The sequence below is a fragment of the Heptranchias perlo genome, chromosome 34, assembly GCF_035084215.1.
Source record: "Heptranchias perlo isolate sHepPer1 chromosome 34, sHepPer1.hap1, whole genome shotgun sequence".
In the NCBI taxonomy this organism is placed as follows: Eukaryota; Metazoa; Chordata; class Chondrichthyes; order Hexanchiformes; family Hexanchidae; genus Heptranchias; species Heptranchias perlo.
Window position 1 is genome coordinate 29,455,341 of NC_090358.1, and position 14,039 is coordinate 29,469,379.

Below are 14,039 nucleotides of genomic sequence, written 5' to 3' on the forward strand. Positions count from 1 at the left end.
AGATTCAGACAGTGTGTGTGATTCGGACATTGTGCGAGATTCGGACAGTGTGTGAGGTTCGGACAGAGTGTGAGATTTTGACAGTGTGAGAGAGATACGGACAGTGTATGAGATTCGGACAGTATGAAATTCGGTCAGTGTGAGAGATTCGGACAGCGTGTGAGATTCGGACAGCGTGTGAGAGATACGGACAGTGTGTGAGATTCGGACAGTGTGTGAGAGATTCGGACAGTGTGTGAGATTCGGACAGTGTGTGAGAGATACGGACAGTGTGTGAGATTCGGACAGTGTGTGAGAGATTCGGACAGTCTGTGAGAGATACGGACAGTGTGTGAGATTCTGACAGTGTGTGAGATTCGGACAGAGTGTGAGATTTGGACAGTGTGAGAGAGATACTGACAGTGTATGAGATTCGGACAGTATGAAATTCGGACAGTGTGAGATATTCGGACAGCGTGTGAGATTCGGACAGCGTGTGAGAGATACAGACAGTGTGTGCGATTCGGACAGTGTGTGAGAGATTCGGACAGTGTGTGAGATTCGGACAGTGTGTGAGAGATACGGACAGTGTGTGAGAGATACGGACAGTGTGTGAGATTCGGACAGTGTGTGAGAGATACGGACAGTGTGTGAGATTCGGACAGTGTGTGAGATTCGGACAGAGTGTGAGATTTGGACAGTGTGAGAGAGATACTGACAGTGTATGAGATTCGGACAGTATGAAATTCGGACAGTGTGTGAGATTCGGACAGCGTGTGAGAGATACGGACAGTGTGTGAGATTCGGACAGTGTGTGAGAGTTTCGGACAGTGTGTGAGATTCGGACAGTGTGTGAGATTCGGACAGTGTGTGAGTTTCGGACAGTGTGAGAGAATCGGACAGTGTGAGATTTGGACAGTCTGTGTGATTCGGACAGTGTGCGAGATTTGGACAGAGAGTGAGATTTGGACAGTGTGAGAGAGATACGGACAGTGTATGAGATTCGGACAGTATGAAATTCGGACAGTGTGAGAGATTCGGACAGCGTGTGAGATTCGGACAGTGTGAGAGATTCAGACAGTTTATGAGATTCAGACAGTGTGAGAGATTCGGACAGTGTGAGAGATTCAGACAGTTTATGAGATTCGGACGGTGTGTGAGATTCGGACAGTGTGAGATTCGGACAGTGTGAGAGATTCGGACAATGTGAGAGATTCGGACAGTGTGAGATTCGGACAGTGTGAGAGATTCGGACAATGTGAGAGATTCGGACAATGTGAGGGATTCAGACAGTTTATTAGATTCGGACAGTGTGTGAGATTCGGACAGTGTGAGAGATTCGGACAGTGTGTGAGATTCAGACAGTTTATTAGATTCGGACAGTGTGAGAGATTCGGACAGTGTGAGAGATTCGGACAGTGTGTGAGATTCGGACAGTGTGTGAGATTCGGACAGTGTGAGAGATTCGGACAGTGTGAGAGATTCGGACAGTGTGTGAGATTCAGACAGTTTATGAGATTCGGACAGTGTGTGAGATTCGGACAGTGTGAGAGATTCAGACAGTGTGTGAGATTCGGACAGTGTGAGAGAGATACGGACAGTGTATGAGATTCGGACAGTATGAAATTCGGACAGTGTGAGAGATTCGGACAATGTGTGAGATTCGGACAGTGTGAGAGATTCAGACAGTGTGAGAGATTCGGACAGTGTGAGAGATTCGGACAGTGTATGAGATTCGCACAGTGTGAGAGATTCGGACAGCGTGTGAGATTTGGACAGCGTGTGAGAGATTCAGACAGTGTGAGCGATTCGGACAGTGTGACAGTGGGAGAGGCATGGACAGTATGTGAGATTCGGACAGTGTGAGAGATTCGGACAGTGTGTGAGATTCGGACAGAGTGTGAGAGATATGGACAGTGTGTGAGATTCGGACAGTGTGTGAGATTCGGACAGAGTGTGAGAGATATGGACAGTGTGTGAGAGATACGGACAGTGTGTGAGATTCGGACAGTATGTGAGATTCGGACAGTGTGTGACTTTCGGACAGTGTGTGAGATTCAGACAGTGTGAGAGAATCGGACAGTGTGAGATTTGGACAGTGTGTGAGATTCGGACAGTGAGTGAGATTCAGACAGTGTGTGAGATTCGGACAGTGTGTGAGATTCAGACAGTGTGTGAGATTTGGACAGTGTGAGAGAGATACGGACAGTGTATGAGATTCGGACAGTATGAAATTCGGTCAGTGTGAGAGATTCGGACAGCGTGTGAGATTCGGACAGCGTGTGAGAGATACGGACAGTGTGTGAGATTCGGACAGTGTGTGAGAGATTCGGACAGTGTGTGAGATTCGGACAGTGTGTGAGAGATACGGACAGTGTGTGAGATTCGGACAGTGTGTGAGAGATTCGGACAGTCTGTGAGAGATACGGACAGTGTGTGAGATTCTGACAGTGTGTGAGATTCGGACAGAGTGTGAGATTTGGACAGTGTGAGAGAGATACTGACAGTGTATGAGATTCGGACAGTATGAAATTCGGACAGTGTGAGATATTCGGACAGCGTGTGAGATTCGGACAGCGTGTGAGAGATACAGACAGTGTGTGCGATTCGGACAGTGTGTGAGAGATTCGGACAGTGTGTGAGATTCGGACAGTGTGTGAGAGATACGGACAGTGTGTGAGAGATTCGGACAGTGTGTGAGATTCGGACAGTGTGTGAGAGATACGGACAGTGTGTGAGATTCGGACAGTGTGTGAGATTCGGACAGAGTGTGAGATTTGGACAGTGTGAGAGATTCAGACAGTGTGAGAGAATCGGACAGTGTGAGATTTGGACAGTGTGTGAGATTCGGACAGTGAGTGAGATTCAGACAGTGTGTGTGATTCGGACATTGTGCGAGATTCGGACAGTGTGTGAGGTTCGGACAGAGTGTGAGATTTGGACAGTGTGAGAGAGATACGGACAGTGTATGAGATTCGGACAGTATGAAATTCGGTCAGTGTGAGAGATTCGGACAGCGTGTGAGATTCGGACAGCGTGTGAGAGATACGGACAGTGTGTGAGATTCGGACAGTGTGTGAGAGATTCGGACAGTGTGTAAGATTCGGACAGTGTGTGAGAGATACGGACAGTGTGTGAGATTCGGACAGTGTGTGAGAGATTCGGACATTCTGTGAGAGATACGGACAGTGTGTGAGATTCTGACAGTGTGTGAGATTCGGACAGAGTGTGAGATTTGGACAGTGTGAGAGAGATACTGACAGTGTATGAGATTCGGACAGTATGAAATTCGGACAGTGTGAGATATTCGGACAGCGTGTGAGATTCGGACAGCGTGTGAGAGATACAGACAGTGTGTGCGATTCGGACAGTGTGTGAGAGATTCGGACAGTGTGTGAGATTCGGACAGTGTGTGAGAGATACGGACAGTGTGTGAGAGATTCGGACAGTGTGTGAGATTCGGACAGTGTGTGAGAGATACGGACAGTGTGTGAGATTCGGACAGTGTGTGAGATTCGGACAGAGTGTGAGATTTGGACAGTGTGAGAGAGATACTGACAGTGTATGAGATTCGGACAGTATGAAATTCGGACAGTGTGTGAGATTCGGACAGCATGTGAGAGATACGGACAGTGTGTGAGATTCGGACAGTGTGTGAGAGTTTCGGACAGTGTGTGAGATTCGGACAGTGTGTGAGAGATACGGACAGTGTGTGAGATTCGGACAGTGTGTGAGTTTCGGACAGTGTGAGAGAATCGGACAGTGTGAGATTTGGACAGTGTGTGAGATTCAGACAGTGTGTGAGATTCGGACAGTGTGTGAGATTCGGACAGTGTGTGAGATTCAGACAGTGTGAGAGATTCGGACAGTGTGTGAGATTCGGACAGTGTGAGAGATTCGGACAGTGTGTGAGATTCGGACAGTGTGTGAGATTCGGACAGTGTGTGAGATTCGGACAGTGTGTGAGATTCGGACAGTGTGTGAGATTCGGACAGTGTGTGAGATTCAGACAGTGTGAGAGATTCGGACAGTGTGTGAGATTCGGACAGTGTGTGAGATTCGGACAGTGTGAGAGATTCGGACAGTGTGTGAGATTCAGACAGTGTGAGAGATTCGGACAGTGTGTGAGATTCAGACAGTGTGAGAGATTCGGACAGTGTGAGAGATTCGGACAGTGTGTGAGATTCAGACAGTGTGAGAGATTCGGACAGTGTGTGAGATTCAGACAGTGTGTGAGATTCGGACAGTGTGAGAGATTCGGACAGTGTGTGAGATTCAGACAGTGTGAGAGATTCGGACAGTGTGTGAGATTCAGACAGTGTGAGAGATTCGGACAGTGTGTGAGATTCAGACAGTGTGAGAGATTCGGACAGTGTGAGAGATTCGGACAGTGTGAGAGATTCGGACAGTGTGTGAGATTCAGACAGTGTGAGAGATTCGGACAGTGTGTGAGATTCAGACAGTGTGAGAGATTCGGACAGTGTGTGAGATTCGGACAGTGTGTGAGATTCAGACAGTGTGAGAGATTCGGACAGTGTGTGAGATTCGGACAGTGTGTGAGATTCAGACAGTGTGAGAGATTCGGACAGTGTGTGAGATTCGGACAGTGTGAGAGATTCGGACAGAGTGTGAGATTGGGACAGGTGATCAGACGGTGTGGGGACTGTGCTGGGAGTCCGGAGCAACCGAGTCTGTACGAATCGCAGGTCACTCTGTTTTTCTTTCACATCTAATAATTCAATTCTTTCTCGGTTTCACTCCCCAGTGCAGGTTAACTGAACTCTAACCCGTTCCCCTGGAACAGGTGGTAAATGTCAAATTTAATGTGTTCACCACAAATCACATACTTGTAAACACAATCATATGTTTATACACATGGTAGTAATTCGTGAAATGTTTCCCTTTCCTTGACGTAGACGGTGTTTAGACGGAAGGATCAATGAATGAACTTTAAATAGTTTCGGAGACAGTGTCGCTTTAAACAGGCGGGACTCGCCGGCTGAGGTGGGACCGACCAATGGTTGTGGCGGCGGCCCGACTGTTTAAAGGCACAAACTTCCCCAAATCCTCTGCACTCTCCACCGGGGTCTGAGCATCGTGTCATTGAGCCAAAGGTACACAGAGAGAGTCGGCGATGGCAGAGAACGGTGTGATGGACAACGGGGAGACAGACAGAGAAATCCCGGAGCCCGTCCCCACCCCAGCTCGAAACCTGGGGGTGAAGTACACCAAGGTAATGATTATAGTGGGACCAGAGCGGGGGAATCTCTGTATCAGATTGAAGTTGATTGTCAGTGAGGACTAGTGGTGATTGTGAGTGAACAGTTGTGTCATTCACTGGGATCCGGATTGAGTGTGAACAGTAATAGGAACAGAAGTGAACAGGTTCACTGTGATCCGGATTGAGTGTGAGCAGTAATAGGAACAGAAGTGAACAGGTTCACTGTGATCCGGATTGAGTGTGAACAGTAATGGGAACAGAAGTGAACAGGTTCACTGTGATCCGGATTGAGTGTGAGCAGTAATAGGAACAGAAGTGAACAGGTTCACTGTGATCCGGATTGAGTGTGAGCAGTAATAGGAACAGAAGTGAACAGGTTCACTGTGATCCGGATTGAGTGTGAACAATAATGGGAACAGAAGTGAACAGGTTCACTGTGATCCGGATTGAGTGTGAACAATAATGGGAACAGACGTGAACAGGTTCACTGTGATCCGGATTGAGTGTGAACAATAATGGGAACAGAAGTGAACAGGTTCACTGTGATTCGGATTGAGTGTGAACAATAATGGGAACAGAAGTGAACAGACTCACTGTGATCCGGATTGAGTGTGAACAGTAATAGGAACAGAAGTGAACAGGTTCATTGTGATCCGGATTGAGTGTGAACAGTAATGGGAACAGAAGTGAACAGACTCACTGTGATCCGGATTGAGTGTGAACAATAATGGGAACAGAAGTGAACAGGTTCACTGTGATCCGGACTGTGTGTGAACAGTAATGGGAACAGAAGTGAACAGGTTCATTGTGATCCGGATTGAGTGTGAACAGTAATAGGAACAGAAGTGAACAGACTCACTGTGATCCGGATTGAGTGTGAACAGTAATGGGAACAGAAGTGAACAGACTCACTGTGATCCGGATTGAGTGTGAACAGTAATGGGAACAGAAGTGAACAGACTCATTGTGATCCGGATTGAGTGTGAACAGTAATGGGAACAGAAGTGAACAGACTCATTGTGATCCGGATTGAGTGTGAACAGTAATGGGAACAGAAGTGAACAGACTCACTGTGATCCGGATTGAGTGTGAACAGTAATGGGAACAGAAGCTCCAGTTCAAATCGCTGTCGGCCAGTGTGTCGATCTTTGGACTAATTTGGTCCAAATACAATTAAGTGTAGAGCTTTTTAAAAAAAAAGTCGTTGAGGGATTTCAATAATAATTAAAACCAGTTTCCGGAACAGGCATGCTGGGCCGAACGGCCTCCTTCTGTGCAGTGCGGAGCATAAACGCTGGCATGGACCAGTTGGGCCGAATGGCCTTTTTCGCGCTGTCGACTCGATGTAAGATTCCGTGATTGTGTGGCGGGTCTGAGTGTGATCAATCCCGGAGGTGGCACATAGATTAGAGGCAGCAGCTCCCGCGGTCAACACCCACCATCTCGTCTGTGTCCTTTTAATCGGATTTGTTAACAGAAGCCCCACACAGCTCGGCAAGTGAGGGGGGAGCGGTTCCAGGGATTGAGACAGAGAGCAAGATGTCAATAGTCAGGATGTGGAGATGCCGGTGATGGACTGGGGTGGACAAATGTAAGGAGTCGCACAACACCAGGTTATAGTCCAACAGCTTTATCTGAAATCACAAGCTTTCGGAGCTCTGACAATACCTGGTGTTGTGCGACTCCTTACATCAATAGTCAGGAACAGTGCACACGGACACAGAATGCGGGAGCAGGGTTCACAGAGTTACAGAAGGAATAAGCAGATACATCTGTGTTCGGGGCGAGAAAGTGGATTGTGTAAATGTGCCAAATGTTAACAAAAGGAGGAGCGAGAAATCTGAGAAAACGGAATAAAGTTATGAAACTGAGGATGGTCTATTTAAAACTGGTTTTACCAGAAAATGATACGCCTCATCCATGAATCGTGTACTTAGCTTGTAAATAAAAGTCCGGAATCCCGATTTGGTGGTGGAGCAGTCATCGTTTCTGTGAGTAAAGGACCTTCCAAAATTGCTCTGCTCTCGTTTGCTCTCAACCAGTCCCTTGGAATCTATCTTTACATTGTTACAGCTTCTTAATTCCTCTTTAAAGCTTTTTTTAATTTTCAAGATTGCCCTTCATTTATAAATAGCCATTGTGCATTTTGATTGCACGGTGCTGGCCATCCAGTGTGGGCTTACACTGCCCCTATTCCACGGATGCTGGGCAGTCTCTTGCAGGAGGTGGTTTCCCACCGGTTCTGTTATAGTAAAACCCCAGCCTGCCGGGGTTGGTGTCCAGACCCATGACTGTGCTGCATCAGGAACGCAATGAGCAATGCCCAGTTGTGACGGCTTGTTTGCCTTAAAACAGAACCCAGTGGGTTTGCCTTTGCAAATCCTTTACTTTTGAAACTATCATTTGCATCAGCACACGAATGCTCCAATGTGGCATCGTCCTACCAATGCCCAGGTACCAGCAATCTATTTCAGAGTGCAAAAGAAATCTGCAGAGCAGAAAATCTGTGTAACTGTGGTCCATCCGATGGGCAGGTGTTTAACCTCACCCCATATTTTCTTGCCATGTAGCTGTGTTAGTGTGGGGCTCAGTGCAGGAGATTTGCTAGCATTATTTCTGAGTTTCTTTTATAGAATACCTACATGCCAAAACCCCAAATAAGGTGAGACCATTCTTATATTAATAACATTGTGGATGCAGTTATGGAACGTTCAGCTTTATTGCTGTGTAATTATAGACATGGAACTGGACTCCTTTTAGTACTGGAATAATTCCAAACATTATTGAATGTTGCTTTCCCTGAAGCCCTCCCCTTGTCACTTCACTTCCCTCCTTTAAAAGGCTCCTTAAAACCCGCCCTTTGATCATACCTTCTGTCACCACTCTAATCTTTCTCTCACCACTGCTCAGTGCCCAGTTATTTTGTCTTTCTGAAACACTTGGGGACATTCTATTATGCTGCAGACACTAGATAAGGGCAAGGTGTGATTGTTATTACGTTTCGGTCTGTGTGTGATTTTATGTACGTGTGAGAATATATAGACATAGTTGTGTGCACACAGATGCGTGTTTGTTTATATATAATATATGCTTGTGTTTATTTGTGTGGGTGTAGGTATTTGTGTGTTCATGTCTTATTGAAAAGCTTAGCCCCAAAACCAGCCCCTGTTCCAGTGTAATTCTGCCATAACTTTGGTGGGAGTCAACAACAACAGCTAGAAACCAGGCCAGGAGCAGATACGCTGTGTCCCAGCCTGGTGCTAAGTTATCCAGGTCAGCCTGCTGGGTGCCTTTAAGGTGGGGGTGGAGCCGGGGGTGAGGACTCCGAACATTAAAGTGGCCGCACCCCGGGCCTCCGGATGAACCTGGTGTGTGGCCGGGCCGGTGGAGATGTACCTGGTGATACCTGGGGTGGAAGTGGGGCCCATCTCGGGCTCCAGATCAGGATTGAGGCCAGGACCTTCAAAGAAATAAATGTTTCCTTTTTAAAGGTTTCTTTTGTACGAGGTTTGGCAGCCCTCTTACAAAGGATCCCTTGGGACACAGCTTTTCCTTATTTTCAGGGGGCCCCCGACACCCTTTCTCCTCCACCCCCCACCCCCGCCCGTTCCGCAGCCCAGTCACCCCTGCCAGTCTTTCTGGAATTGAACCATAGCAGTGTACAGCACCAAAGGAGGCCACTTGGCCCATTGTATCTTTGCTGGGACTTTGCTGGGATAATCCAAAATTAATCCCACTGCCCCGCACTCTCCCCATAGCCCTGTGACTTTCTCCATTTTAAATATTTATCCAATTTTCCCTTAAAAGCTCCCTGTGGCAAAGCATTCCATGCTCCAACACCCCTCTGTGTATGGAGATTGCTCCTAAACTCTCTCCTCACTCTCAGTGATACGTTTAAATTGATGACCCATCTGCCCATTCCCCTAATCTATCTACATTATCCTGAATTTTTTTAGTCATCCTTGCTGTTTGCTAAACATTCTACTTTTATACTGTCAGTGGAATTTTGAGATCATGTTCTGCCACCTGTCTGCCCATTCTGCTAACCTGTCTAAGTTGACAATATGGCGGGCACCTCACCTTAGTCGTGTTACTGCCCGCCATTGGCATGTAAATCAGGGAACGTCCCCCGGAAAGTCGGCCAGAGTTAATGGTGGAGGTTCCTGGCAGGTGCATCTTGGCACTTGCACCAGCATGTGTCCCATCATAGATTCTCAGGTCCTTGGGTGTCAGCCTTGGCTCAGTGGTAGCACTCTCACCTCTGAGTCAGAGGTCATGGGTTCAAGTACCACTCCAGAGGCTTGAACAATAATCTAGGCTGACACTCCCAGTGCAGTCCTGAGGGAGTGCTGCACTGTCAGAAGCACAGCCTTTCCATTAAACTGAGGTCCTGTCTGCTCTCTCAGATGGATGTAAAAGATCCCATGGCACTAGTCAAAGAACAGGGGCATTCTCCCTAGCATTTTGGCTAAATTTTATCCCTCAACCAACATCTCCAAAACAGATTATCTGGTCATTATCTCATTGCTGTTTGTGGGATCTTACTATGCACAAATTGGCTGCCGTGTTTCCTACATTACAACATTGACTACATTTGAAAAGTACTTAATTGGTGGAAAAAGCTCTTCGAGACGTCCTGTGGACATGAAAGGCACTATATAAATGCAAGCTCTTTCTTATGACTGCGGGCACTTTCTCTCTAGAAAATCTTACTTTCTTTTGTCATGTTTTTGGCCTCACTTTTGTCCACTTATAAATTCCTATGTTTACATTTAAAATGGAAAGCTCTATGACGAATCACTCAAAAAGCTTTCCAAAAATTTTTCATCATTTGTTTCCAGTTTCTGAAATTTCATATGTGTCCAAAATAAGAGTTTAAGCAAAATGAAAACAATCAAAAATTACATATTGCAAATTAACACGATTAATTTATCCTTTGAGCTGCCCTTTGTGTCTTTGAATGCCTTCATTATTTTTTTATTTGAAGGCCTCAGCCTCTCCCAATAGCCAGGGCTTAGATTTGATATTTTTGCCCAGAGCTGTGATGCCGTTTGCTGAATTCAGGTTGTGCAATCTGAGCATTGTACCCAATTTCCCAACATGCATCAATACCATTTAGTCAACTGCTAAAATATTTTTCTTTAACATGTAGAATAGAATCATGGAATTATACAGCACAGAAGGAGGCCATTCAGACCATCGTACCTGTGCTGGCTCTTTCAAAGAGCTATCATAGAATCATAGAAAGTTACGGCACAGAAGGAGGCCATTCGGCCCATCGTGTCCCGCCGGCCGAAGAAGAGTCACCCAGCTTAATCCCACTTTCCAGCACTTGCTCCGTATCCCTGTAGGTTACAGCACTTCAGGTGCACATCCAAGTACTTTTTAAATGAGTTGAGGGTTTCTGCCTCTACCACCCTTTCAGGCAGAGTGTTCCAGACCCCCACCACCCCCGGGTGAAAAAATTTCCCCTCAGCTCCCCTCTAGTCCTTCCACCAATTACTTTAAATCTATGCCCCCTGATCACTGATTCCTCTGATAAGGGAAATAGGTCCTTCCTATCCACTCTATCTAGTCCCCTCATAATTTTATACACCTCAATTAAATCTCCCCTCTGCCTCCTTTGTTCCAAAGAAAACAACCCCAGTCTATCCAATCTTTTCTCATAGCTAAAATTCTCCAGTCCTGGCAACATCCTCGTAAATCTCCTCTGCAACCTCTCTAGTGCAATCACATCTTTCCTGTAATGTGGTGACCAGAACTGTGCGCAATACTCAAGCCGTGGCCTAACCAGTGTTTTATACAGTTCCAGCATAACCTCCCTGCTCTTATATTCTATGGCTCGGCTAATAAAGGAAAGTATTCCGTATGCCTTCTTAACCACTTTATCTACCTGTCCTGCTACCTTCAGGGATCTGTGGACATGCACTCCAAGGTCCCTTTGTTCCTCTACACCTCTCAGTATCCGCCCTTTTATTGTGTACTCCCTTGCCTTGTTTGCCCTCCCCAAATGTATTACCTCACACTTCTCTGGATTGAATTCCATTTGCCACTTTTCTGCCCACCTGACCAGTCCATTGATATCTTCCTGCAGTCCACAGCTTTCCTCCTCACTGTCAACCACAGGCCAATTTTTGTATCATCTGCAAACTTCATGATCAAGCCCCCCACATTCAAGTCCAAATCATTAATATATACCACAAAAAGCAAGGAACCTAGTACTGAGCCCTGTGGGACCCCACTGGAAACAGCCTTCCAGTCGCAAAATCATTTGTCAACCATTACCCTTTGCTTCCGGCCACTGAGCCAATTTAGGATCCAACTTGCCACTTTCCCATGGATCCCATGGGCTATTGCTTTTTTGACCAGTCTGCCATGTGGGACCTTGTCAAAAGCCTTTCTAAAATCAATGTAGACAACATCAAACGCATTACCCTCATTGACGCTCCTTGTTACCTGCTCAAAAAATTCAATCAAGTTAGTCAGACACGGCCTTCCCTTAACAAATCCATGCTGACTGTCCTTGATTAATCTGTGCCTTTCTAAGTGACGATTTATCCTGTCCCTCAGAATTGATTCCAATAATTTGCCCATCACCGAGGTTAGACTGACTGGCCTATAGTTAATTGATCTATCTGTCACTCCCTTTTTAAACAATGGTACAACATTAGCAGTTCTCCAATCCTCCGGCACCATGCCTGTATCCAGGGAGGATTGGAAAATGATGGTCAGAGCCTCTACTATTTCCTCCCTTGCTTCTCTTAACAGCCTGGGATACATTTCATCTGGGCCTGGCGATTTATCTACTGTCAAAGATGCTAAACCCCTTAATACAGGGCTAAACAGACTGGATGCAGGGAGGATGTTTCCCCTGGCTGGGGGGTCCAGAACGAGGGGTCACAGTCTCAGGGCACGGGGTAAGACATTTAGGACTGGGATGAGGAGAAATTTCTTCATTCAGTGGGTGGTGAACCTGTAGAATTCTCTACCACAGAAGGCTGTGGAGGCCAAGTCACTGAATATATTTAAGAAGGAGCTAGGTAGATTTCTAGACACAAAAGGCATCAAGGGGTATGGGGAGAGAGCGGGAATATGGTATTGAGATAGAGGATCAGCCATGATCATATTGAATGGCGGAGCAGGCTCGAAGGGCCGAATGGCCTACTCCTACTCCTATTTTCTATGTTTCTATTGTAAACAATTTTACAACACCAAGTTATAGTCCAGCAATTTTATTTTAAATTCACAAGCTTTCGGAGGCTTCCTCCTTCGTCAGGTGAACGATGTGAAAATCGTGTTTTTGGATTCATGAAAAACGATGTGAAAAATATGTTTCTATGTAATACTTCCTCTCTCACTATGCTTATCCCTTCCAATATTTCACACTCCTCCTCCTCCTTAACTATTATCTAATTAGTCTCACTCCCCTGCTCTTTCCCCAGACCCCTGCAAGTATTTATCCAATTTCCTTTTGAAAGTTACTATTGAAAGTTTCAGGCAGATTATAATGACTCACTGCCTAAAAAATGTCTCCTCATCTTCCCTCAGGTTCTTTTGCCAATTATCTTAAATCTGTGTCCTCTAGTTACCGACCCTCCTGCCAGTGGAAACAGCTTCTCCCCATCTACTCTTTCAAAACCCCTCATAATTTTGAACACCTCTCTTAAATCTCCCTTTAACCTTCTCTGCTGTAAGGAGAACAATCCCAGCTTCTCCAGTCTCTCCACATAACTGAAGTCCTTCATCCCTGGCACCATTCTAGTAAATCTCCTCTGCACCCTCTCCAAGGCCTTGACATCCTTCCTAAAGTGTGGTGCCCAGATCTGAAAACAATACTCCAGCTAAGGCCTAACCAGTGATTTATAAAGGTTTAGTATAACTTCCTTGCTTTTGTACTCTATGCCTCTATTAATAAAGCCCAGGATCCCGTATGCTTTTTTAACAGCCTTATCAACTTGTCCTGCCACCTTTAAAGATTTGTGTACGTACACCCCCACATCTCTGTTCCTGCACCCCCTTTAAAATTGTACCATTTAGTTTATAGTCTTCCAAAATGCATCACTTCTCACCTCTGCACAGTTTCTGATCAGTTGCTTTAGAGGAAAAGCTAAAGCACAATTTTCAAAACTTTATTTGGGTAAAGTTTTTTATGAGCTTTTAAAATTTATATTGAGTGTTTTTTTTAAAACTCTGTGTATGTGTGTGTGTGAGAGAGAGAGAGAGTATACTGATTATACCTGTTGTAACTTTTGTTTTGTGTCCTATAAATTTCAGAAAGCACATTAAGGTGTGAACATTGTTCCTCATCCTAATTTTATTGCATGAATCCAAAAAAAGCCAGTTGAATCTGGGAGCCAACAGAAAGCCTCTAATTATTTCACTGATGTCGTGTTTTCTTTTAATTGATTCTCGGGATGTGGGCGTCGCTGGCAAGGCCCATATTTATTGCCCATCCCTAATTTTCCTTGAGAAGGTGGTGGTGAGCCGTCTTCTTGAACCGCTGCAGTCCGTGTGGTGAAGGTTCTCCCACAGTGCTGTTAGGAAGGGAGTTCCAGGATTTTGACCCAGCGACGATGAAGGAACGGCGATATATTTCCAAGTCGGGATGGTGTGTGACTTGGAGGGGAACGTGCAGGTGGTGTTGTTCCCATGTGCCTGCTGCTCTTGTCCTTCTAGGGGGTGGAGGTTGTGGGTTTGGGAGGTGCTGTCGAAGAAGCCTTGGCGAGTTGCTGCAGTGTTTCCTATAGATGGTCCACACTACAGCCATGGTGCACTGGTAATGAAGGGTGTCGAAGTTTAAGCTGGTGGATGGGGTGCCAACCAAGTGACTGCTTTGTCC

At 46.0% G+C, this 14,039-nt stretch overlaps 1 protein-coding gene across 1 annotated transcript in view; it reads left to right on the forward strand.

The window, feature by feature from the left end:
* The first annotated feature begins 5,035 nt into the window (after window positions 1-5,035).
* aldh1a3 (aldehyde dehydrogenase 1 family, member A3) overlaps window positions 5,036-14,039 on the forward strand; it is a 145,182-nt gene continuing 136,178 nt past the window's right edge. The window contains exon 1 of the mRNA XM_067971652.1: window positions 5,036-5,212. Coding sequence (XP_067827753.1) covers window positions 5,114-5,212 — 99 coding nt within the window. The 5' untranslated portion in view covers window positions 5,036-5,113. The remainder of the gene's footprint in view (window positions 5,213-14,039) is intronic.